Genomic DNA, 23,143 nt, shown 5'->3' on the forward strand with positions numbered 1-23,143 from the left:
GCGGGAAAAGGGAGAAAAATCCCGCTTGGAATTGTCCTAGGGTGAGCGATCCCATGGGAATGTCAGATTTGGAATGGGATGGAGAACAAAGGTCCAAATCCAGAGGTTTTGCTGCTGTCATTCCCAAGGGATTTTGCATTGGAAGGGGAAAAAAATTCCTAAAAAAAAGGAAAAGTCTGCCTGAAAAGGTGGAAAAAATCTGTCTGAAAAGAGGGAAAAGGGATTATTTTATTCCTCAGAAGTTTGTGTTTTGTTTTTAAAGCTACTTTTCACTCAAAAATGAGGCTTTTTTTATCCTAGGTGAGGGCAATCCCAAAATATCCCAAAGCTGCTGGAATTAAACCCTGCTGGACAGAGATGACACCAAATAAATTTAAATATATAAAAAAGAGAAGAAATAGAAATTAAAGAGCCCAAAAAGAATGCAAAATATAACATTATTATTATTATTTTTCTGTCTGATTTGTGACCTGAGAGGTGTGGATTAAAAACATGGATTTATTTCCCATCTAGGAGAAAGGAATTCTTCACCCTGCCGACCTTAAAACAATAAAAAAATCAGGAATAAAGTTCTTTTTCTTCTCTCCAAAACAAATCCCCTGCCCTCCCAACCATAAATATTTATTTGTACTTTTATCCCTTAGCTACAAAGGAATTGCACAAGTCAGGATTTATGGAAAAAATCATTCCAAAAGTCACAACTTGACCCGAATCTGTTCTGTCCTTGGTCAGGAAAACAAAGCCCAAAAGATAAAAATCGGGCTAAAGTTGGGAAAATGGGAAAATTTCCAAGCTGGGATTTTGATCTCGAGGTGATCAAAGTGGATCCTGCAGAGGATTCTTGGTGGGATTCAAATCTTGGTTTTCTTTGGTTTCGCTGGCTGAGCTCTGGAATTGGGGTTTGAGTGCAAAAATCCTAATTTGGGGTTATTTTAGGGGCAGAAGGAGATCCTGATGATCTTCTCAATCTTCCTGCACACATTGAAACCAGGATTTGGGTGCAAAAATTCTCTTTTTGGGGTTATTTTAGGGGCAGAGGGTGCTGCTATCCCATTAAGATCTCAGTGATCATCTGGATCTCCTTCCTGCACACACTGAAATGGAGATTTGAGTGGAAAAATCCTCATTTTGGGGTTATTTTAGGGCCAGAAGATCCTGATGACCGTGATCTCCTTCCTGCACACACCAAAACCGGGATTTGAGTGCAAAAATTCTCTTTTTGGGGTTATTTTAGGGTCAGAAGATCCTGCTACCCCATAACGATCCTGATGACTCTTGATCTCCTTCCTGCACACAATGAAACCGGGATTTGGGTGCAAAAATCCTCTTTTTGGGGTTATTTTAGGGCCAGAAGGAGATCCTGATGATCTTCTCCATCTTCCTGCACACACTGAAATCGGGATTTGAGTGCAAAAATTCTGTTTTTGGGGTTATTTTAGGGCCAGAAGGAGATCTCGATGATCATCCCGATCTCCTTCCTGCACACACTGAAATTGGGATTTGGGTGCAAAAATCCTCTTTTTTGGGTTATTATAGGGTCAAGAAGGAGATCCCGATGATCATCCTGATCTCCTTCCTGCACACACTGAAACCAGGATTTGGGTGCAAAAATCCTAATTTGGGGTTATTTTAGGGTCAGAAGGAGATCCTGATGACCTTGATCTCCTTCCTGCACACACCAAAATTGGGATTTGGGTGCAAAAATTCTCTTTTTGGGGTTATTATGGGAAGATTCTCACGACTCTCTTGATCTCCTTCCTGCATGTACTGTACTGGAGGGATCTGAGTGCAAAAAAATCTTATTTTTGGGGCTGCTTTAGGGGCAGAGAGCCTCCCTACCCCATGAAGATCCTGATGACCATCCTGATCTCCTTCCTGCACACACTGAAATCAGGATTTGGGTGGAAAAATCCTCTTTTTGGGGTTCTTTTAGGGCCAGAAGGAGATCCTGATGATCTTCTCGATCTTCCTGCACACACTGAAACCGGGATTTGGGTGCAAAAATCCTCTTTTTGGGGTTATTTTGCTTGATCTCCTTCCTGCATGTACTGTACTGGAGGGATCTGAGTGCAAAAAAATCTTATTTTCGGGGTTGCTTTAGGGGCAGAGAGCCTCCCTACCCCATGAAGATCCTGATGACCATCTTGATCTCCTTCCTGCACACACTGAAATCAGGATTTGGGTGCAAAAATCCTCTTTTTGGGGTTCTTTTAGGGCCAGAAGGAGATGCTGATGATCTTCTCGATCTTCCTGCACACACTGAAATTGGGATTTGAGTGCAAAAATTCTGTTTTTGGGGTTATTTTAGGGCCAGAAGAAGATCCTGATGATCTTCTCCATCTTCCTGCACACACTGAAACCGGGATTTGGGTGCAAAAATTCTCTTTTATGGGTTATTATAGGGTCAAGAAGGAGATCCCGATGATCATCCTGATCTCCTTCCTGCACACACTGAAACCGGGATTTGAGTGCAAAAATCCTCTTTTTGGGGTTATTTTGCTTGATCTCCTTCCTGCATGTACTGTAGTGGAGGGGTTTGAGTGCAAAAAAATCTTATTTTCGGGGCTGCTTTAGGGGCAGAGAGCCTCCCTACCCCATGAAGATCCTGATGACCATCCTGATCTCCTTCCTGCACACACTGAAACTGAAATTTGGGTGCAAAAATCCTAATTTGGGGTTATTTTAGGGCCAGAAGAAGATCCTGATGACCTTCTCGATCTTCCTGCACACACTGAAATCAGGATTTGGGTGCAAAAATCCTCTTTTTGGGGTTATTTTGCTTGATCTCCTTCCTGCATGTACTGTAGTGGAGGGGTTTGAGTGCAAAAAAATCTTCTTTTTGGGGCTGCTTTAGGAGCAGAGAGCCTCCCTACCCCATGAAGATCCTGATGACCATCTTGATCTCCTTCCTGCACACGGGGCACGGCGACCTCTTCTTCTTCAGCATCCTGGCGCACCTGAAGCAGGCCACCAGGTGAGCCGTCCTTCCATGGACAATATTCCCATCCCGAGGCCTGTGCTGGCACAGGAAGCAGGGATTCAGCAGGGTTTTGATGCTCTCCAAGGATTCCATCTCCTCCTCTTTTTTCAGCTCCGAGAATTCCCGTTTTTTCCCATCCCGCGCCAAATCCAAGGATTCGATGGAGCTGCTGGGATCTACGTGGGGTTTGTTTTCCCCCAGGAAAAGGTGTTTGGGTTGGCCGGGAGGGGCTGAAATTGTCCTCCTGCAGTCGGGGACGTCCATCCCTTCCTCCTGCTCCTGCTTTTCCATGGAATTGATGTTGGAGAGGGACAGGGAATGGGGCAGTTTGGGGCAGTCCCGGTACCAGTCCTTGCGCAGGGCCCAGCAGCGGTAGCAGTACCTTTTCCCAGGAGAGTTGAATTTCCTGCATTTGGAGCATTGCCAGCAATCCTGAGGGATTTAAGGCAAAAATTCCAGCAAAAAAATCAATTTATTTTTGGGTATTCATCGTTTTAGACGTGTGGGAAAAGCAGCAAGGAAGCTTTGTTAAAAAAATTTGATTTATAAGTGATTTATAAGGTGGAAAATCAACATTTTGTGGCTTGGGATTGATTCATCCCAGATCTCTCCCTCATGATTTCCTCTCCTTCCTCCCTCCCACCCCTCTGAAAGAATCCAAGCTGGGGCAGTTTATTTTTATTTAATTTCAAGAGAATTTTTAATCTTTTTGCTCAAAATTCAAGGAAGAGCTCCTGGAATTTGGCAGGAATTTGTTTTCCAGGCTCACCCATCATTTAGCAGCTGTCGAGCCTGCACAATTAATGGATTTATTAATTAATTATCTCATAGAAAAGGGCAGGAGCTGCCCAAGTGCAGAGCCAGTACTCAGCTGTCCAAAGCCATGGACATCCCCATTTATTCCAGGCTGGAAAACGCTGCTAAAACCATTAAAATTCTGTCAAAATTATTAAAATTCTGAATTTTTGAGTGATTATAAAGTGTCATTAGGATTCCCAGGTCCCTTCTAAGGAAAATCCTCCAGATTTCCATCCAAAGGACCACACAGAATTCAAACCTTTATTAAAAACCTTATTAAAACCTTATTAAAAACCTTATAAAAACCTTAATAAAACCTACCTGGGTATCAATATAACTTCACCCAGCCACTTTTTTTTTTTGAAACCCACAAGCAAAATCAGCTTTTCCCACCCCAAAAGCAGCAGCAGCCCCAGGAAATGCTGATCCCAAGGAATTCCCACCTCTGGAGCAGCCTCTGTGTCCGTGTCGTCACTCAGGCACTGGGAATCCTCCAGCTCATCCGAACACACATCCTCAGGCACCTGGAATTCCAAGAAAACATCATCAGAGGGTGAAAATGTTGGAATATTCCTTATTTCTAATTTATCTGCCACTACACACCCCAATTAAAGGGTTATCTCATCCCCCTGCTCCTTAAATCACGTCTAAAAGTAAATAAAAAGTTATTTTTGCAGGGTTTTTTGGGCATTTTTTGCTGGTTTACCGTGATCAGATTTTCCTCTTGGAGTCTTTAGCTGGACTCGATCTTTAAAAGCCTTTTCCAAACTTAACTCCATGATTTTTGATTTATAACCCTTGCAGCTATCGGTTAGAAATCCACTTAAGCTGCTGCGAGAAGTTTAACTCATTTTAAATCGATTTTATGCCTTGAAAAATGTGAATTTAAACTGAAATTTAAGCAGGAAAACCACCAAACACATGAGGAATGATGACAACATTTACTAAAGAGGATTTAACCTCTGGAGATGGGAACAGATTAAACTTTTAAATCAAAAAAAAAAAAAAAAAAAAGATATAATTTTTTCCAATGGAACCAGAGTGGCAGGGTCACCTTGGTGTCACCTTCTGTCACCTCCTCGCAGTCCAGCACCTCCACCTTGAGGCCAGCACTGCCCTGCTCCAGGGGACACTCGTTGAGGAACCAAAGGTCATCGGTGGTGTCGGAAACGATGGCAGTGTCGATGTCCTGAGGGGAAAAAAATCCAGGAAAATCCATTCGGGAGCGGCTCCGCATCCAGAGCCGTCCCCAAGGACCTGCAGAGGCCTGGGCACCTCACTGTCCTCAGACAGCCCTTTGGAAAATTCCTAACTCACACCTTCCTCTTCTCCCAATTCCTAACTCACACCTTCCTCTTCTCCCAATTCCTAACTCACACCTTCCTCTTTTTCCAATTTCTACATCAAACCTTCCTCTTATCCCAATTTCCACCTCACAGACTTCAATTTTTCCCATTTTTCACCTCACACCTTCCTCTTTCCCAATTTCCACCTCACAAATCTCCCCTTTTCCCATTTTCCACCTCACAGACCTCTCCTTTTCCCAATTTCCACCTCACAGATCCCCCATTTTTCCAATTTCCACTTCACATGTCCCTTCTTTTTCCAATTTCTGCCTCACAGGCTCCCCTCTTTTCCCGATTTCCATCTCACACCTTCCATATTTAAAATTTCCACTTCACAGGCTTCCATTTTTCCCAATTTCCACCTCACAAGTTTCCCCTTTTTTCCAATTTCCACCTCACAGATCCCCCATTTTTCCAATTCCTGCCTCACACCTTCCTCTTTTCCCAATTTCTACTTCACAGATCTCCTCTTTTCCCAATTTCCACCTCACAGATCTCCCCTTTTTCCAATTTCCACCTCACATGTCCCTTCTTTTTCCAATTTCCACCTCACAGATCTCCCCTTTTCCCAATTTCCACCTCACAGATCTCCCCTTTTCCCAATTTCCACCTCACACCTTCCCCTTTTCCCAATTTCCACCTCACAAGTTCCCCCTTTTCCCAAGTTTTCCCAATTTCCATGCCACAATCTCCTCTTTTTCCACTCCCAGCTCAGCCACTACCCTACAACGTTCATCCCAATAAAAAAAAAAATTAAAAAATCCCATCCTGAAATCCAAGCACCTCTGAGTGAAGAGCTTGGTGGATTTAAAACCACTAAAAAGTGGTTTTAAAAACTAAAAACCACTAAAAAGTGATTTTAAAAACTAAAAACCACTAAAAATTGGTTTTAAAAACTAAAATCCACCAGAAAGTGATTTTAAAAACTAAAAATCATTAAAATTGGTTTTAAAAACTAAAAACCACTAAAAAGTGATTTTAAAAACTAAAAACCACTAAAAAGTGATTTTAAAATCTAAAATCCACTAAAACCAGCAACCACCAGCTGGGAAAGGCTGGGACAGGCTCACACTGGGAAAAAAAAAGGCTGAAAATCCTGGAGTGGGAAGTGGAAAAAGAGGAAAAAATGGAATTTTTGATTTCTTTAGACCCCAAAAGAGGACAAAAAAGCCCTTTTTAAAGTGTCACACACCTGGTTGGTTTGGATATCCGTGGATCCGTTACTCCTGGATTTGTAATTGCTCCTGAGATTCCCTAAAAACCACCAGGGCAGCCCGGCCACGTCCCATTCCTCAAAAAGCAGATCCAGTTTGGGCTTTTTGTTTTTGGAGAGGTTTTCTATCAAATCTTGGTCTGGAAGAGTCAAGCAGAGTCCATTGAGTGAGAGAAAAATTGGGTTTAAATTTGATTTTTTTTTATTTCTTCTTCTGAGAGCTCCGGGATTTGGATTGGCAAAAATTTCCTGGGAATATCCCAGTGCTCCTATACGGGGACAGGTTGAGATTCATTAAATTTTTTATTATTCATTAAAATTTTATTAATTTTTATTAATTTTATTATAATAATTTTTATTATTTTAATGAATTTAAATGAAATTAATCAATTTTTTATTATTCATTAAAATTTTATTAATTTTTATTAATTTTATTATAATAATTTTTGTTATTTTAATGAATTTTAAATGAAATTCATCAATTTTTTATTATTCATTAAAATTTTATTAATTTTTTATTAATTTTATTATAAGAATTTTTATTATTTTAATGAATTTTAAATGAAATTCATCAAATTTATTATTCATTAAAATTTTGTTAATTTTTAATTTTTTATTAATTTTATTATAAGAATTTTTATTATTTTAATGAATTTTAAATGAAATTCATGAAAATGTTTATTTTGAATTTTTTATTTCATTTTTAATTTTTATTAGAATTTTTATTCGATTTTTATTAATTTTTTCAATTAAATTTTATTATAAAATTTTTATTTTTATTAATTTTAACTAATTAATTAATCTTAATTAATTAATCTTAATTAATTAATTAGTTAAAATTCAAATTTATTTACATTTTCCACCACAGAAACACAAACACTTCCTGAGCCAGCCCTGAGTGGATTCCTTGAGTGATGTAAAATCAATTTTAAATTCAGATTGCAGCTCCTGAATTCAATTCATTTTTATTCAGTTCCCTGCTTGGTTTGCAGGGAGTGAGTGCAATAAAAAGTGGAAAAATGGGAAAATTGCCCCCAAAATATTGGAAATCTCCACGAGTGACCCAGCAAAGAAATCCCCCTAAGGGAAATGTCAAAATATGGCAAATCCAATTTAAAAATTCCCATTTTTATTCAGTTCCCTGCTTGGTTTGCAGGGAGTGACTGCAATAAAAAGTGGAAAAATGGGAAAATTGCCCCCAAAATATTGGAAATCTCCACGAGTGACCCAGCAAAAAAATCCCTGAGGGAAAATGTCAAAATATGGCAAATCCAAAAAAAATCCCATTTTTATTTAATTCCCTGCTTGGTTTGCATTGGAAATCTCCACGAGTGACCCAGCAAAAAAATCCCCATAAGGGAAATGTCAAAATATGGCAAATCCAATTAAAAAAATTCCCATTTTTATTCAGTTCCCTGCTTGGTTTGCATTGGAAATCTCCACGAGTGACCCAGCAAAAAAATCCCTGAGGGAAAATGTCAAAATATGGCAAATCCAAAAAAAAATCCCATTTTTATTCAATTCCCTGCTTGGTTTGCAGGGAGTGAGTGCAATAAAAAGTGGAAAAATGGGAAAATTTTTGCCAAAACCTTGGAAATCTCCACGAGAGACCCAGCAAAAAAATCTCTGTGAGGGAAATGTCAAAATATGGCAAATCCAATTTAAAAAATTCCATTTTTATTCAGTTCCCTGCTTGGTTTGCAAGGAATGACTGCAATAAAAAGTGGAAAAATGGGAAAATTTTTGCCAAAATATTGGAAATCTCCACGAGTGACCCAGCAAAAAAAATCTCTGTGAGGAAAATGTCAAAATATGGCAAATCCAAAAAAAAATTCCCATTTTTATTCAATTCCCATTCAAAGGATGGATCCAGGGATAATTCCAGCATTTCAAACACCTCCAGCTAAATCTGGATTTAAAAAAGGATTTTTTCCCATGGCATTGCTCGATGAGAGATGGGATTTGGGGGTTTAACCTGCATTCACAGCATTTATTTACAAGCCAAAAAATAAAAAAATACCTGTGGTGAACTTTGCAATTTCTCCAAGATTTTTAAGGATTTTATTCAGGATTTTATTCCAAACCAGGGGATTTTTTTTGACTCCTCCAGCATTTTGCTGCTGTGTGTCCCACACAGGAGGGAAATTTGGATTTTTTTTTGTCCCTCACCTTGACAAGTGTCACATTTGGGCTCTGAGGTGGCCTGAGCAGAGGTTTTGGTGTCACCCTCCAGGATTTCAGGGTCAGCTCCTTCCTCCTGGCCAAGCTGCAGGAAGGAAAATTCAGAATTAACCCAGCAGAGCTTGCAGGGGACAAGGGGATGCAGCACTTCCATCCCCAGGCTCCAGCTGCAGGATGAGAGCAAGCACAGGCAGGAAAAGGAAATAAATCAAATAATAAAATAATAAAGGAAATAAATAAAATAATAAAAATAGTAAAATTCATAAATTTTAATAAAAAATAAATAAATTTTAATAAAATCTACCAACTATTTCATCACTCGAGCATCTGGAATCAGCACGAAGAACCGAGGAAAAATCTTCAGCTTGGTAAAAAAAATTCTTTTAAAAGTTATTTTGTGATTCTTTTTTGATATTTTCCAGTTCTCACCCCTCAAACCAAACCTGGAAAAATTTTTGGAAGGGCCAAGATTTTTCCTCAGTTTTCATCTCTGCCTGAAAAGCTGCTGGCAATAAATTCTAACTAGGAACAGTGAATTGTTTATTTGGTAGTTCCTACCGGGAGGAAAAAGTGGGATAAAAGGAGGGGAAAAAAAGCAGGAGAACACAAGAAAAAAAAGCAGGAGAACAGAAATAAAAAAGCAGCAGAACACACAAAAAAAAGAACACAAAAAAAAAGGAGAACACAAAAAAAAAGGAGAACACAAAAAAAAAGCAGGAGAACAAAAAAAAAAGGAGAAAACAAAAAAAAAGCAGCAGAACACAAGAAAAAAAAGCAGGAGAACACACACAAAAAAAGCAGGAGAACACACAAAAAAAGCAGGAGAACACACCAAAAAAATAAAAAGCAGGAGAATACAAAAAAAAAAAGCAGGAGAACACAAAAAAAAAAAAGCAGGAGTACACTAAAAAAAAGGCAGAAGAAATCAAGAAAAAAAGCAGAACAGACAAAAGAAGCAGGAGAACACAAAAAAAGCAGCAGAACAGCAAAAAAAGCAGGAAAACACAAAAAAAAGCAAGAGAAACCAAGAAAAAAAGCAGGAGAACACACACAAAAAAAGGAGAACACAAAAAAAAAAAGCAGAACACAAAAAAACCCAGGAGAACACAAAAAAAAAAAAGCAGGAGAACACAAATAAAAAAAAGGCAGAACATAAAAAAATAGCAGGAGAACACAAAAAAAAGGAGAACACAAGAAAAGAAAGAAGGAGAACATAAGAAAAAAAGCAGGAGAACACAAAAAAAAGCAGGAGAACACAAAAAAAAGCAGGAGAACACAAGAAAAAACAAACAGGAGAACACAAAATAAAAGCAGGAAAAGACAAGAAAAAAAAAGAAGGAGAGCATAAAAAAAAGCAGAACACAAGAAAAAAGCAGGAGAACCAAAAAAAGGCAGAACAAAAAAAAGCAGGAGAACACAAAAAAAAAGCAGGAGAACACAAAAGAAAAACAGGAGAACACACACAAAAAAAAGGCAGGAGAAATCAAGAAAAAAAGCAGAACAGAAAAAAAAAGCAGGAGAAATCAAGAAAAAAAGCAGAACACAAAAAAAAAGCAGGAGAAATCAAGAAAAAAAGCAGGAGAACACAAAATAAAATCAGAACACAAAAAAAAGCAGGAGAACACAATTAAAAAAAAGCAGGAGAACACACACACAAAAAAAGCAGGAGAAAACAAGAAAAAAGCGAAAGAAATCAAGAAAAAAAGCAGGAAAACACAAAATAAAAAAGCAGGAAAACACAATAAAAAGCAGGAAAGCACAATAAAAAGCAGGAAAACACAAAATAAAAAAGCAGGAGAGAGCTGGGGAAGCTGAGGGCTGGAAGTGCTGCAGCCACAGAACCACTCAGAGACTGGGACTCTGTGACAGGGGAACAGAGAAGGGTCACTCTGTCCCTGCTCTGTGGACTCCAAGAACTTCTTATTCTGAATTTTGGAGGATTTTTTTTGGTCTCTAAGTAAGTGAGGAGCGGCAAAACCATAAAAACAAAAAGAAATCCAAGTTCTGGCAGTCCAGCATGCAGAGTACAGAGAAGGGTCGGCTCTGTCCCTGCTCTGTGGACACCAAGAACTTTTTATTTTGAATTTTGAGGGATTTTTTTTGATCTCTAAGTAAGTGAGGAGCAACATAACCATAAAAACAAAAAGAAAATGAAGTTCTGGCAGTCCAGCATGCAGAGTACAGAGAAGGGTCACTCTGCCCCTGCTCTGTGGACTCCAAGAACTTTTCATTTTGAATTTTGAGCGATTTTTTTGGATCTCTAAGTAGGTGAGGAGCAGCATAACCATAAAAACAAAAAGAAATTGAAGTTCTGGCAGTCCAGCATGAGGAGTACAGAGAAGGGGCGGCTCTGTCCCTGCTCTGTGGACTCCAAGAACTTTTCATTTTAAATTTTGGAGGATTTTTTTTTTGATCTCTAAGTAAGTGAGGAGCAGCATAACCATAAAAACAAAAAGGAAATGAAGTCCTGGCAGTCCAGCATGCAGAGTACAGAGAAGGGGCGGCTCTGTCCCTGCTCTGTGGACTCCAAGAACTTTTCATTTTGAATTTTGGAGGATTTTTTTTGGTCTCTAAGTAGGTGAGGAGCGGCAAAACCATAAAAAACAAAAGAAATTGAAGTTCTGGCAGTCCAGCATGCAGAGTACAGAGAAGGGGCGGCTCTGTCCCTGCTCTGTGGATGCCAAGAACTTTTTATTCTGAATTTTGGGGGATTTTTTTTGGTCTCTAAGTAGGTGAGGAGCGGCAAAACCATAAAAAACCAAGAGAAAATCCAAGTTCTGGCAGTCCAGCATGCAGAGTACAGAGAAGGGGCGGCTCTGTCCCTGCTCTGTGGACGCCAAGAACTTTTTATTCTGAATTTTGGAGGATTTTTTTTGGATCTCTAAGTAAGTGAGGAGTGGCAAAACTATAAAAACAAAAAGAAAATGAAGTTCTGGCAGTCCAGCATGCAGAGTACAGAGAAGGGGCGGCTCTGTACAGAAAAGAACCCACTGGGCAGTGGGGGTTACCTGCGGCTGCTCTGGGCCGGCGCGGGGCTCCTTTGGGAGAGGCTGTGCAGCACCTGCAGACGGCAGGTAAAACACAGGAATGCCCAAAAAACCACAGGAATGCCCAGAAACAAACACAGGAATGTCCAAAAACAAACACAGGAATGCCCAAAAAGAAACACAGGAATGCCCAAAAAACAAACACAGGAATGCCCAAAATAAAACACAGGAATGCCCAAAACACAGGAATGCCTTCCCTGGGACTGCCACGCACACACGCGGGGTGGGACAGAGCCGGCCGGGCTTGGCAGAGCCGGAGAGGGACGGGAGAGAGACAGGAGAGGGACGGGATTGACCCAGGAGAGGGACGGGATTGACCCGGGAGAGGTCCAGGAGAGGTCCAGGAGAGGTCCAGGAGAGGTCCAGGACCGAGCCGGGAGAGGGACAGGAGAGGTCCGGGATTGACCCGGGACAGGGATGGGAGAGGTCCAGGAGAGGTCCGGGATTGACCCGGGATTGACCCGGGAGAGGTCCAGGAGAGGTCCAGGAGAGGTCCGGGATTGACCCAGGAGAGGTCTGGGAGAGGTCTGGGAGAGGGATGGGAGAGGGACAGGATTGACCCGGGAGAGGGACGGGAGAGGTCCAGGAGAGCTCCAGGACTGACCTGGGAGAGAGATGGGATTGACCAGGGATTGACCCGGGAGAGGTCCAGGACTGACCCGGGAGAGGTCCAGGACTGACCCAGGAGAGGTCCAGGACTGACCCGGGACAGATCCGGGATTGACCCGGGATTGACCCGGGATAGGTCCGGGATTGTTACCATGAGCTTTTCCCGGTTTTGCTGAGCGCTCACATTAAAGGAGAAGTTTTGCACCTTCTCACGTTCCTTTAATGCAAACACCAGCTGTGTTCCATAAACATTTCCATTGTTTTTACATTCCCTGCCGGGACAAACAATTCCCTGGTGTGACAGTCCCCTCCACCAATGCGGTGTTGAGGTGAGAATTCCTTCCTCCAATCCACAAACCTCAGAATAAAAGTATAAAAATAGATTTTTGTAAATAAACCGGGTTTTCTGCCCTGCTGCTGTTGTTGCACCCAGATCTGTGTCCCCAGCCTGTTTTCCTGCTTAGGCCTCCACGGAGGATCCTAAGGGAAGTGCAGGAAAATGAGGAAAATTCAGGAACACCGTGGGGATTTTAGGGAATTCCAAATCCAGGAGTGACAAATCCAGAGATTTCCAGACTCACCGGGAATTCCTGTGGGAAAGCCCCGGAGCTTTCTAATTTTTAAAATTTCAAATTTAAAATCCAGGATGGAAAGAGCTGAAAAGTGGCAGGAAATTCCACTGGAATTTAAAATTTAAAATTTAAAATTTAAAATCCAGGATGGAAAGAGCTGAAAAGTGGCAGAAAATTCCACTGGAATTTAAAATTTAAAATTTAAAATTTAAAATCCAGGATGGAAAGAGCTGAAAAGTGGCAGAAAATTCCACTGGAATTTAAAATTTAAAATTTAAAATCCAGGATGGAAAGAGCTGAAAAGTGGCAGAAAATTCCACTGGAATTTAAAATTTAGAATTTAAAATTTAAAATTTAAAATTTAAAATCCAGGATGGATGGCAGGGATCTGTCACAAATCTCTGGTTTTGTCCCGTTTTTGTCCCCTCCCAGCTGTTGGGATTTCAGTCCCTGACGGGAAATAGGGAGATTTATCCTTCCCAAATTTGATTTTCAGGGAGTGGAAGGTTCCTTTGGAGCCGGTTATTCCATAAAAACCAGGCTGAAGGGGAGGGGGTCCTAAAGGCCCCTGGTGGGAGATGGATTTGGGAAAAGGGGGCAGGGAAAGGGGGAAATAGAGAAGAAAAGGGGGAAAATAGAAAAGAAAAAGGGGAAAATTAGAATTAAAAGGGGGTGAAATTAGAAAAGAAAAAGGGGAAATTAGAAAAAGAAAGGGGGGAAAATTAGAAAAGAGAGGAAAAAGTTAGAAAAGAAATAGGGGAAAAATTAGAAAAGGGGAAAAATTAGACAAGAAGGAGGAGAAATTAGACAGGGAACAGAATAAAATTAGACAGGGAAGGGGGTAAAAAATGAGCTGAATCCAGCCAGTCCCGGGCTGGGCTGAAGGAAAGAAAACAGCTGGAAAAGGGAAACAGCTGGAAAAGGGAAGGGAAACAGCTGGAAAAGGGAAGGGAAACAGCTGGAAAAGGGAAGGGAAACAGCTGGAAAAGGGAAGGGAAACAGCTGGAAAAGGAAACAGCTGGAAAAGGGAAACAGCTGGAAAAGGGAAACAGCTGGAAAAGGGAAACAGCTGGAAAAGGGAGAGGAGGGAAAACAGGGTCAGGTCTGCCAAGCTCGGTTGGTTTGGGTCACACTCACACTCACACTCACACTCACTCACACTCACACTCACGCTCACTCACACACTCACGCTCACACACTCACACACTCACTCACACTCACGCTCACACACTCACGCTCACACTCACACACTCACTCTCACGCTCACTCACACTCACGCTCACACTCACACTCTCACGCTCACTCACACTCACGCTCACACTCACACACTCACTCTCACGCTCACTCACGCTCACACTCACACGCACACACTCACACACACACTCACGCTCATGCTCACACACTCACACTCACTCACACTCACACTCACACTCTCTCACTCACACACACACACTCACGCTCACGCTCACGCTCACACTCACACACTCACTCTCACGCTCACTCACACTCACGCTCACACTCACACACTCACTCTCACGCTCACTCACACTCACGCTCACACTCACACTCACACTCACACTCTCACGCTCACTCACACTCACGCTCACACTCACACTCACACTCACACTCTCACGCTCACTCACACTCACGCTCACACTCTCACGCTCACACACTCACTCACACTCACACTCACACACTCACACACTCACACTCACACTCACACACTCACACACTCACACTCACACTCACTCACACTCACACACTCACGCTCACACTCACACTTTTTTGGATATTTTAGGATTGAATTTTCCTCGATTTAAATTGATGGAAAAAGGATTTACATGGAAAATTGGATATTTTAGGATTGATGGAAAAGGATTTTAATGGAAATTGGATATTTTAGGGTTGAATTTTGCTCAATTTAGAAAAAGGATTTAATGGAAAATTGGATATTTTAGGATTGAATTTTCCTCGATTTGGATTGATGGAATTAATGGAAAATTGGATATTTTAGGATTGATGGAATTAATGGAAGATTGGCCATTTTCGGGTTGAATTTGGCCCAATTTGGGTTTTTTGGCACACTCAGACACTCCTGGCACACAGAACAGACACAAATACAGAGATTTCTTTGGGCTGGGAATTTTTGGGAATTTTTGGGAATTTTGGCACTCCCAGGGCACAGAAACGTTCCTGGAACGGGCGGGACCCACCTGGGAGGGCAGCGGGGCTCAGGTTCCGCTTCAGCATCTCGTACACGGGGCTGGGGGCAAAAAGCACTTTAAAATCAGAAATAAACTCATTTTTATAGATTTATTTGTAAAATCTTCTTTAGGGACCAGAAATAAATTCAATTTTTATAAATTTATTGGTAAAATCTTTTTTAGGGACCAGAAATAAATTCATTTTTTATAAATTTATTGCTAAAATCCTCTTTAGAGACCATAAATCCACTCACTTTTATAAATTTATTGGTTAAATCCTCTTTAGGGACCACAAATCCCTTCATTTTTTTAAATAAATTTGTAAAATCCTCATTAGAGACCACAAACCAGAAATTTTAATTTCCGGATAAAAATGAGATTAAAATTTTAATTTCTGGATAAAAAATAGGATTAAAATTTGAATTTCCGGATCAAAATGGGATCAAAATTTGAATTTCTGGCTAAAAATGAGATAAAATGAGATTAAAATTTGAATTTCAGCATAAAAATGGGATTAAAATTTTAAATGTTAGATAAAAAATGGGATTAAAACTTTAATTTCTGGCTAAAAATGAGATTAAAATTTGAATTTCAGCATTAAATTGGGATAAAAATGAGATTAAAATTTCAATTTCTGGCTAAAAATGAGATTAAAATTTTAAATTTTAGATAAAAAATAGGATTAAAATTTGAATTTCTGGCTAAAAATGAGATAAAAATGAGATTAAAATTTCAATTTCTGGCTAAAAATGGGATTAAATTTTTAATTTCTGGCTAAAAATGGAATTAAAAATTTGAATTTCTGGCTAAAAATGGGATTAAAATTTCAATTTCTGGCTAAAAATGGGATTAAAATTTGAATTTCCGGATCAAAATGGAATTAAAAATTTGAATTTCTGGCTAAAAATGGGATTAAAAATTTCAATTTCTGGCTAAAAATGGGATTAAAATTTCAATTTCTAGATAAAAATGGGATCAAAATTTGAATTTCTGGCTAAAAATGAGATAAAAATGGGATTAAAATTTCAATTTTTGGCTAAAAATGAGATTAAAATGAGATAAAAATTTGAATTTTTGGCTAAAAATGAGATTTTCCCGTACCTGGGGTCCCTGAGGGAGAAGCTGTGCAGCCCCAGCAGCTCCCCCAGCGCGTCTCCCCCGCAGTGCACCAGGTGCTGCTGCCTCTGGTCATAGAGCTGCCGGCCCATGATGTACTGGCCCAGGAAATGCATCACCTGCAGGGGAAAAGTTCTGTTTAAATGGGGTTAGCACACTTCAAACTGCATTATTCCAGTTAAAAATGTGTTATTCCAGTTAAAAATGTGGTATTCCCAGTTCAAAGTGGGGTTATCCCAGTTCAAACTGCATTACTCCCAGTTAAAATGGCATTATTCCCAGTTAAAATGGCATTATTCCCAGTTAAAGCTGTGTTATTCCCAGTTAAAAATGTGTTATTCCCAGTTAAAAATGTGTTATTCCCAGTTAAAATGGCGTTATTCCCAGTTATACTGGTGTTATTCCAGTTAAAAACGTAATATTCCCAGTTAAAAATGTTATTCCCAGTTAAAACTGCATTATTCCAGTTAAAAATGTGTTATTCCAGTTAAAAACGTGTTATTCCCAGTTAAAATCACATTATTCCCAGTTAAAAATGTGTTATTCCCAGTTAAAAACACATTATTCCCAGTTAAAATCGCATTATTCCCAGTTAAAGCTGTGTTATTCCGTTAAAAATGTGTTATTCCCAGTTAAAGCTGTGTTATTCCAGTTAAAATTGCGTTATTCCCAGTTCAAATGGCGTTATTCCCAGTTCAAACTCAATTTAAAACGGGTTTATCCCAGTTCAAAGTAGGGTTATCCCAGTCCAAACTGCATTATTCCCAGTTAAAATCGCATTATTCCCAGTTAAAATCGCATTATTCCCAGTTAAAATCGCATTATTCCCAGTTCAAACTCTGTTAGTTCCATTGAAAACGGGTTTATCCCAGTTCAAAGTGGGGTTATCCCAGTTCAAACAGCATTACTCCCAGTTAAAATCACATTATTCCTATTTAAAATCGCATTATTCCCAGTTAAAATCGCATTATTCCCAGTTAAAATCGCATTATTCCCAGTTAAAATCGCATTATTCCCAGTTAAAATCGCATTATTCCCAGTTAAAATCGCATTATTCCCAGTTAAAATCGCATTATTCCCAGTTAAAATCGCATTATTCCCAGTTAAAATTGCATTATTCCCAGTTAAAACTCTACAGTTCCATTTAAAATGGGTTTGTCCCAGTTCAAAGTGGGGTTATCCCAGTTAAAATCTCATTATTCCCAGTTAAAACTGCATTCATTATTCCCAGTTAAAATGGCGTTATTCCCAGTTGAAAATGGGACTATACCAGTGACCCCAAAAACTGACCCTAAAGTGACCCCAAATGTCCTCAAACTGACCCTGAAGTGCCCTAAAAGTGACCCTGAACTGTCCCCAAAAAGTGACCCCAGAGTGTCCCCAAAAAGTGACCTGAAAGTGCCCTCAAACTGACCCAAAATGGCCCTAAAGTGACCCAAAAATGCCCCTACAGAGTGACCCCAAAATGTCCCCAAAGTGACCCCAAAATGTCCCCAAAGTGACCCCAAAGTGACCCCAAAATGTGACCCTGAACTGTCCCCAAAAAGTGACCTGAAAGTGCCCTCAAATTGACCCAAAATGCCCCTAAAGTGACCCAAAAATACCCCTAAAGTGACCCTAAAGAGTGAGGCCAAAGTGTCCCCAAAGTGATCCCAAAGTGGCCCCAAAGTGATGCCAAACCCTTACCCTAAAGTGTCCCCAAATGTCCTCAAACTGACCCTGAAGTGCCCTAAAAGTGACCCTGAACTGTCCCCAAAAGTGACCCCAGAGTGTCCCCAAAAAGTGACCTGAAAGTGCCATTAAATTGGCACAAAATGCCCCTAAAAAGTGACCCCAAAATGTCCTCAAAGTGACCCCAAAAAGTGACCCAAAAATGCCCCTAAAGAGTGACCCCAAAATGTCCCCAAAGTGACCCCAAAATGTCCCCAAAGTGACCCCAAATGTCCCCAAATGTCCCCAAAGTGACCCCAAAGAGACCCCAAAGTGACCCCAAATGTCCCCAAAGTGACCCCAAAGAGACCCCAAAGTGACCCCAAATGTCCCCAAAGTGACCCCAAATGTCCCCAAAGTGATCCCAAAGTGACCCCAAAATGTCCCCAAAGTGACACAAAATGATCCCAAAGTGACCCCAAAAAGTGCCCCAAAATGTGACCTTGAACTGTCCCCAAAAAGTGACCTGAAACTGCCCTCAAATTGACCCAAAATGCTCCTAAAGTGACCCAAAAATGACCCTAAAGTGACCCCAAAAGTGACCCTGGAATTTTCTCCCACATCCCAAAAATCTTTGGGAATTTTCTCCCACATCCCAAAAACCCCTGGAATATTTTCGCACCTCCTTGAGGGTGAAGGTTTCTCCCTGGGCGCCCGCGGCCTGCAGGATCCTCAGCAGGGGAATTTTGGGAATCACCTGGAAAACACAGCAGGGGTTGGGAATTCCGGGAATTCCAACCTGGGATCGTCCCAAAAAATCCAAACAAAAATTCCAAACAAAAATTCCAAACAAAAATTCCCAGGAATTTGGGTTAATCCCTTTTTTGTTTGGGTGGGATTGGTCTGAAAATTCAATTTTCAAAGTGAAATTAAAATGTTTTTTCCATTGATTTTCCTGGATAATTTGAATTTTTCCTGGATAAACTGAATTTTTCCTGGATAATTTCAATTTTTCCTGGATAATTTCAATTTTTCCTGGATAATTTCAATTTTTCCTGGATAATTTCAATTTTTCCTGGATAAACTGAATTTTTCCTGGATAAACTGAATTTTTCCTGGATAATTTGAATTTTTCCTGGATAAACTGAATTTTTCCTGGACAATTTGAATTTTTCCTGGACAATTTGAATTTTTCCTGGATAAACAATTGAATTTTCCTGGATAATACAATATAATACAATATAATACAATATAATACAATATAATACAATATAATACAATATAATACAATATAATACAATATAATATAATATAATATAATATAAATCCCAAATTTTTAGGTTAAATTCTCCAGATTTAAATAAATTTTGGATCTAATAAAAAAATCCCTGTTTTGAGGAGAAAATAACAAGAATAAATGACGGGAATGAGGAGGAATTGGCTGTTAATTAACTATTAATTAACTATTAATTAACTATTAATTACCTGCTGCGCCTGGCCCAGGGTGATCCCGCAGGAATTCCCGGCTCCAGGATTTGGGGTGGAATTCTGGGAGCTCATCCTGGCACTGAGGAGGGACCTGGGCATGGATTTAGAGTTAAAACCGAGCCTAAAAATCAAAATTTTTAATCCTGGTGCTGCTCCAGAGGGGTTGGAAAAAAAAAATAACGGGAAAAAAAAAATCTGGGAAAAGTTGGAATGGGAGGTCAGGGGGGGGGTTATCCCCAAAAGTTTGATTTAAATACATCAAATATTCAAATTTGTGAGGAGCAATTGTGACAGCTTCAGTCATTTTCTGTTTGATATTTCCATCAATTTTAATGGGCAACCACAATGACTGAAATAATTCAAATTATAACAGCTTCAATCATTTCCTGTTTGATATTTCCCTAATTTTTACAGATTTATGATGGAAAAACAGCAAAATATTGAACATAAAATGTCCTTAAACCACCCAGAATGAGCTGGGTTGACTCAAACTTATCAAATGGCCTGAAATAATTTAATTTATAACAGGTTCAACCACCTCCTATTTCATATTTCCCTCAATTTTAACAGATTTCTGATGGAAAAAAAGCAAAATATTGAATATAAAATGCCCCTAAACCGCCCAAAATGAGCTGGACAGGGCTGATTCAAACTTATCAAATGGCCTGAAATAATTCAAATTATAACAGCTTCAACCTCTTCCTATTTAATATTTCCCTCAATTTTAACAGATTTATGATGGAAAAAAAGCAAAATATTGAATATAAAATGCCCTTAAACCACCCAGAATGAGCTGGGTTGACTCAAACTTATAAATGGCCTGAAATAATTCAAATTATAACAGGTTCAACCACCTCCTATTTAATATTTCCCTCAATTTTAACAGATTTATGAGGGAAAAAAAGCAAAATATTGAATATAAAATGCCCTTAAACCCCCCAAAATGAGCTGGGTTGACTCAAACTTATCAAATATTTAAATTTGTGAGGAGCATCCACAGTGACCTGAAATAATTCAAATTATAACAGCTTCAACCACCTCCTATTTAATATTTCCCTCAACTTTAACCGATTTCTGATGGAAAAAAAGCAAAATATTGAATATAAAATGCCCTTAAACCTCCCAAAATGAGCTGGGTTGACTCAATTGTGAGGAGCACCCACAGTGACCTGAAATAATTCAAATTATAACAGCTTTAATCCCTTCCCAGTTTCTGTTTCCCTCAATTTTAACAGATTTATGATGGGAAAAAAAGCAAAATATTGAACATAAAATGCCCTTAAACCGCCCAGAATGAGCTGGGTTGACTCAATTGTGAGGAGCACCCACAGTGACCTGAAATAATTCAAATTATAACAGCTTCAACCACTTCCTATTGCATATTTCTCTAAATTTTAACCGATTTCTGATGGAAAAAAAGCAAAATATTGAACATAAAATGCCCTTAAACCGCCCAGAATGAGCTGGGTTGACTCAATTGTGAGGAGCACCCACAGTGACCTGAAATAATTCAAATTATAACAGCTTCAACCACTTCCTATTGCATATTTCTCTAAATTTTAACCGATTTCTGACGGAAAAAAATCAAAATAAAATCACAAACATCCTTAAAATGCGCTGGATTTACCCACCTTGATTTTCTGTGCCTGGCAGGAATATTCCAGGATTGTTATCCCGGATTTTTCTCTGGGATAATTCCCGGGGAAGGCTCCGGGAGTTTTTCTAAATTCGCTTTTTTCAAACCTCGCCCAAAGGGAGGGACCGAGAGTGGCCGATAACGGCTGGGCTGAAAATCAGCTTTAAAAAGGAGAAAAAATTCGGATTTTCTCTCCCTCCCCTTTCCTGGAAAGCGATTCCGCTGCCCCAGGGTTGAATTTTAACCTTTTCAGAGTTGATTTAATCATTTAAAACCTCCGGGGTTTACAGATAATTTTAATTTTTTTGCCTATTTGGTTCTCGTTAATATTCGTATTTAATCAGGAATTCATCTTGGGGTTAATTAAGGTTTTGTCCGTGAGTTTTTGAAATATTTCCAGGCAGAAAAAACACAAAAATTTAGAGATAAAAAAAGCCCCCACGTGGTGAAAATCCCTAAAAAAAAAGGGAATTTCGTGCTCGGCCAGCTCAGAAATTCAGGATATTTCCAAATTTTATTATTTAGAAGTATCCCAAAAATCCCTAAATACCCAAAATTTCACGAAATATCAAAAAAAATTCACTTTTCCAACCTGGAATGAATTTCTGGGGGGGATTTTGAGGTGCTGAAAACGTCCCTGAGACAGAGGGAAAAATTCTCGAGAGGAAATCGTGAATCACACCCGAGTCATGAACTGAGCAAATTTTCCACTCCAAAATTTCACCCCCGCCACGGAAAGGGCTCATTTGTCTTTTTTATGACTAAAAATTCCTCTTTGAGACAGCAAAAAAACCCCCACGAAACCGCAACTTTAAAAAAAAATAAATAAAAATCTCAAGTGGATGAAAAGTCAAGGTAAAACTCACCCAAGGTCGAGTTTGGGGTTTTTGAAATCTAAATTTAAGGGGGAAAAAATAGTTTTTAAATTTATTTTAAAGCAGAAACAGAGCAAGGGTTGGGTTTAGGGTGAGAGCGATTTTTCCAGCTTTTAAATAAAGGGAAATATTGAAAATTTAATTGAGATTTTCGGTATTTTTGGGTTAAAACAGCCCTGAAGGGAGGCTTTAAACAGGCACTGATGTAATCATGAAGTCACTGATAATTAAATTTGTCCTCATCAGAGTCCCTGAGGGGTTCAATGCCTCAAATTTAGCCCTTTTAATTTAAAAAATATATTTTAAAAATTCTGATTTGTACTTGAGATGAGTTTTGTGGCCGGCACGATCTGCCAGGGAATTTTGGAATTTGGAATTACCTCCAAAGATCCGCCTAAAAATGCCATCCAAACTTCAGGAAAATAAAAGATTTTTAACAAATTTTAACAAATTGTGCAACGCTGCTTTTGTTGTGAAATGTTGTGAAAGAGGGAGGAAAACCAAAAGTGATCAATTAAAGGCACAAAGAGAGAAGAATTGCTCTGCAAATCTCCCTAAATCCCTGCAGGAATTTGAGATAAAGAATCATTTCCACCACCCTGAATGTCCCGATTTGGGGTTTATCTCTCTTTTAAGAGGGGAAAAAAGGGGCTTTTCTCGAGGTTTTTATAAATAAAACGCGTTTTTTGTGGGGTTAGTTCATCAGATCGTGTTTTATGAGGGTGAAATCGTGGAATTACTGAGAGGTTCGGCTTGGAAAATGCATTAAAATTTATCCCATTATTCCATGGGCAGTGACATTTCCACCATCCCAGGCTGCTCCAGGGATAATTCCAGGGATGGAGAAATCGGGAATTCTCCGGGAATTCCATCCCAGCTCCTCTCCCCGCTCTCAGGGAAGGATTTATTCCAAAATTTCACCTCTCCCTGCCCTCCCTCCCCTTCTCCTGCCACTCCAGGCCTCTGGAAATATTCCCCATCCATCTTTCTCACCAGGCCATAATTAAATCACCCTAAAGCTTCCCATCTTCACACGGGACAATCCCAATTGTCCCAGAATTTCCTGGGAAGAGATAAAAGTTCCTTAACGCTCCCGCCGCCCCAGGCCCCTCCCGCCGGCACCGCCTCCTGCCCCCCCCTTCCTCCTCCTCCTCCTCCTCACCGCCCCCTCAGCCCTGCTCCCCCGGGGACCCCCGCGTTCCCCTCAGCGCCCTGCTCACCCCTAAAGCCGCTCCATGAGCTCCGGGCCGGGGCTCGGGGAGGGGAAGGAGCCCCTACACCCCATGAGGGCTCCGCGCCTCCATTTTAGCGGGGTCCGGGCCGCCGCTTCCCCTCGCGGCCAACATGGCGGCGGGGCCATAGAGAGGAGCGGGGACGTGGTGCTAGAAGGGACCCGGGAGCCGCCGGGGCTGTGGGGCGCCCCCTAGC

General features: G+C 40.1%; 1 protein-coding gene across 2 annotated transcripts; it reads right to left on the reverse strand.

Moving 5' to 3' along the window:
- Nucleotides 1-432: 432 nt before the first annotated feature.
- Nucleotides 433-23,088, reverse strand: LOC134561342 (protein Mdm4-like). 2 transcript variants are annotated; one of them, XM_063418246.1, is made up of 12 exons: nt 22,936-23,088; nt 19,202-19,295; nt 18,399-18,473; nt 16,052-16,185; nt 14,960-15,009; nt 11,527-11,579; nt 8,507-8,603; nt 6,317-6,477; nt 4,833-4,967; nt 4,222-4,302; nt 2,874-3,412; nt 433-540 (listed from the first exon to the last, which is right to left on the reverse strand). In XM_063418246.1, the coding sequence occupies exons 2-12, from the start codon at nt 19,274-19,276 to the stop codon at nt 528-530; spliced, it is 1,413 nt and encodes a 470-aa protein (XP_063274316.1). In that variant the 5' UTR covers nt 19,277-19,295; nt 22,936-23,088; the 3' UTR covers nt 433-527. The 2 variants fall into 2 exon arrangements, with proteins under 2 accessions (XP_063274316.1, XP_063274318.1); XM_063418248.1 differs by lacking the exons at nt 8,507-8,603; nt 11,527-11,579.
- Nucleotides 23,089-23,143: the final 55 nt, after the last annotated feature.

Source organism: Prinia subflava, chromosome 23 (assembly GCF_021018805.1).
Source record: "Prinia subflava isolate CZ2003 ecotype Zambia chromosome 23, Cam_Psub_1.2, whole genome shotgun sequence".
Lineage (NCBI taxonomy): Eukaryota > Metazoa > Chordata > Aves > Passeriformes > Cisticolidae > Prinia > Prinia subflava.

Bases quoted from the DNA above. Each gene is read 5' to 3' on its own strand.
- LOC134561342 (XM_063418246.1), bottom strand. From the start codon at position 19,276: ATGAGCTCCCAGAATTCCACCCCAAATCCTGGAGCCGGGAATTCCTGC. The intron at 6,478-8,506 runs GTGAGGGACAAA...TGACTCTTCCAG, and splicing joins CAAATGTGACACTTGTCAAG to ACCAAGATTTGATAGAAAAC. The intron at 3,413-4,221 runs GTGGGAATTCCT...TAAATCCCTCAG, and splicing joins ACACAGAGGCTGCTCCAGAG to GATTGCTGGCAATGCTCCAA.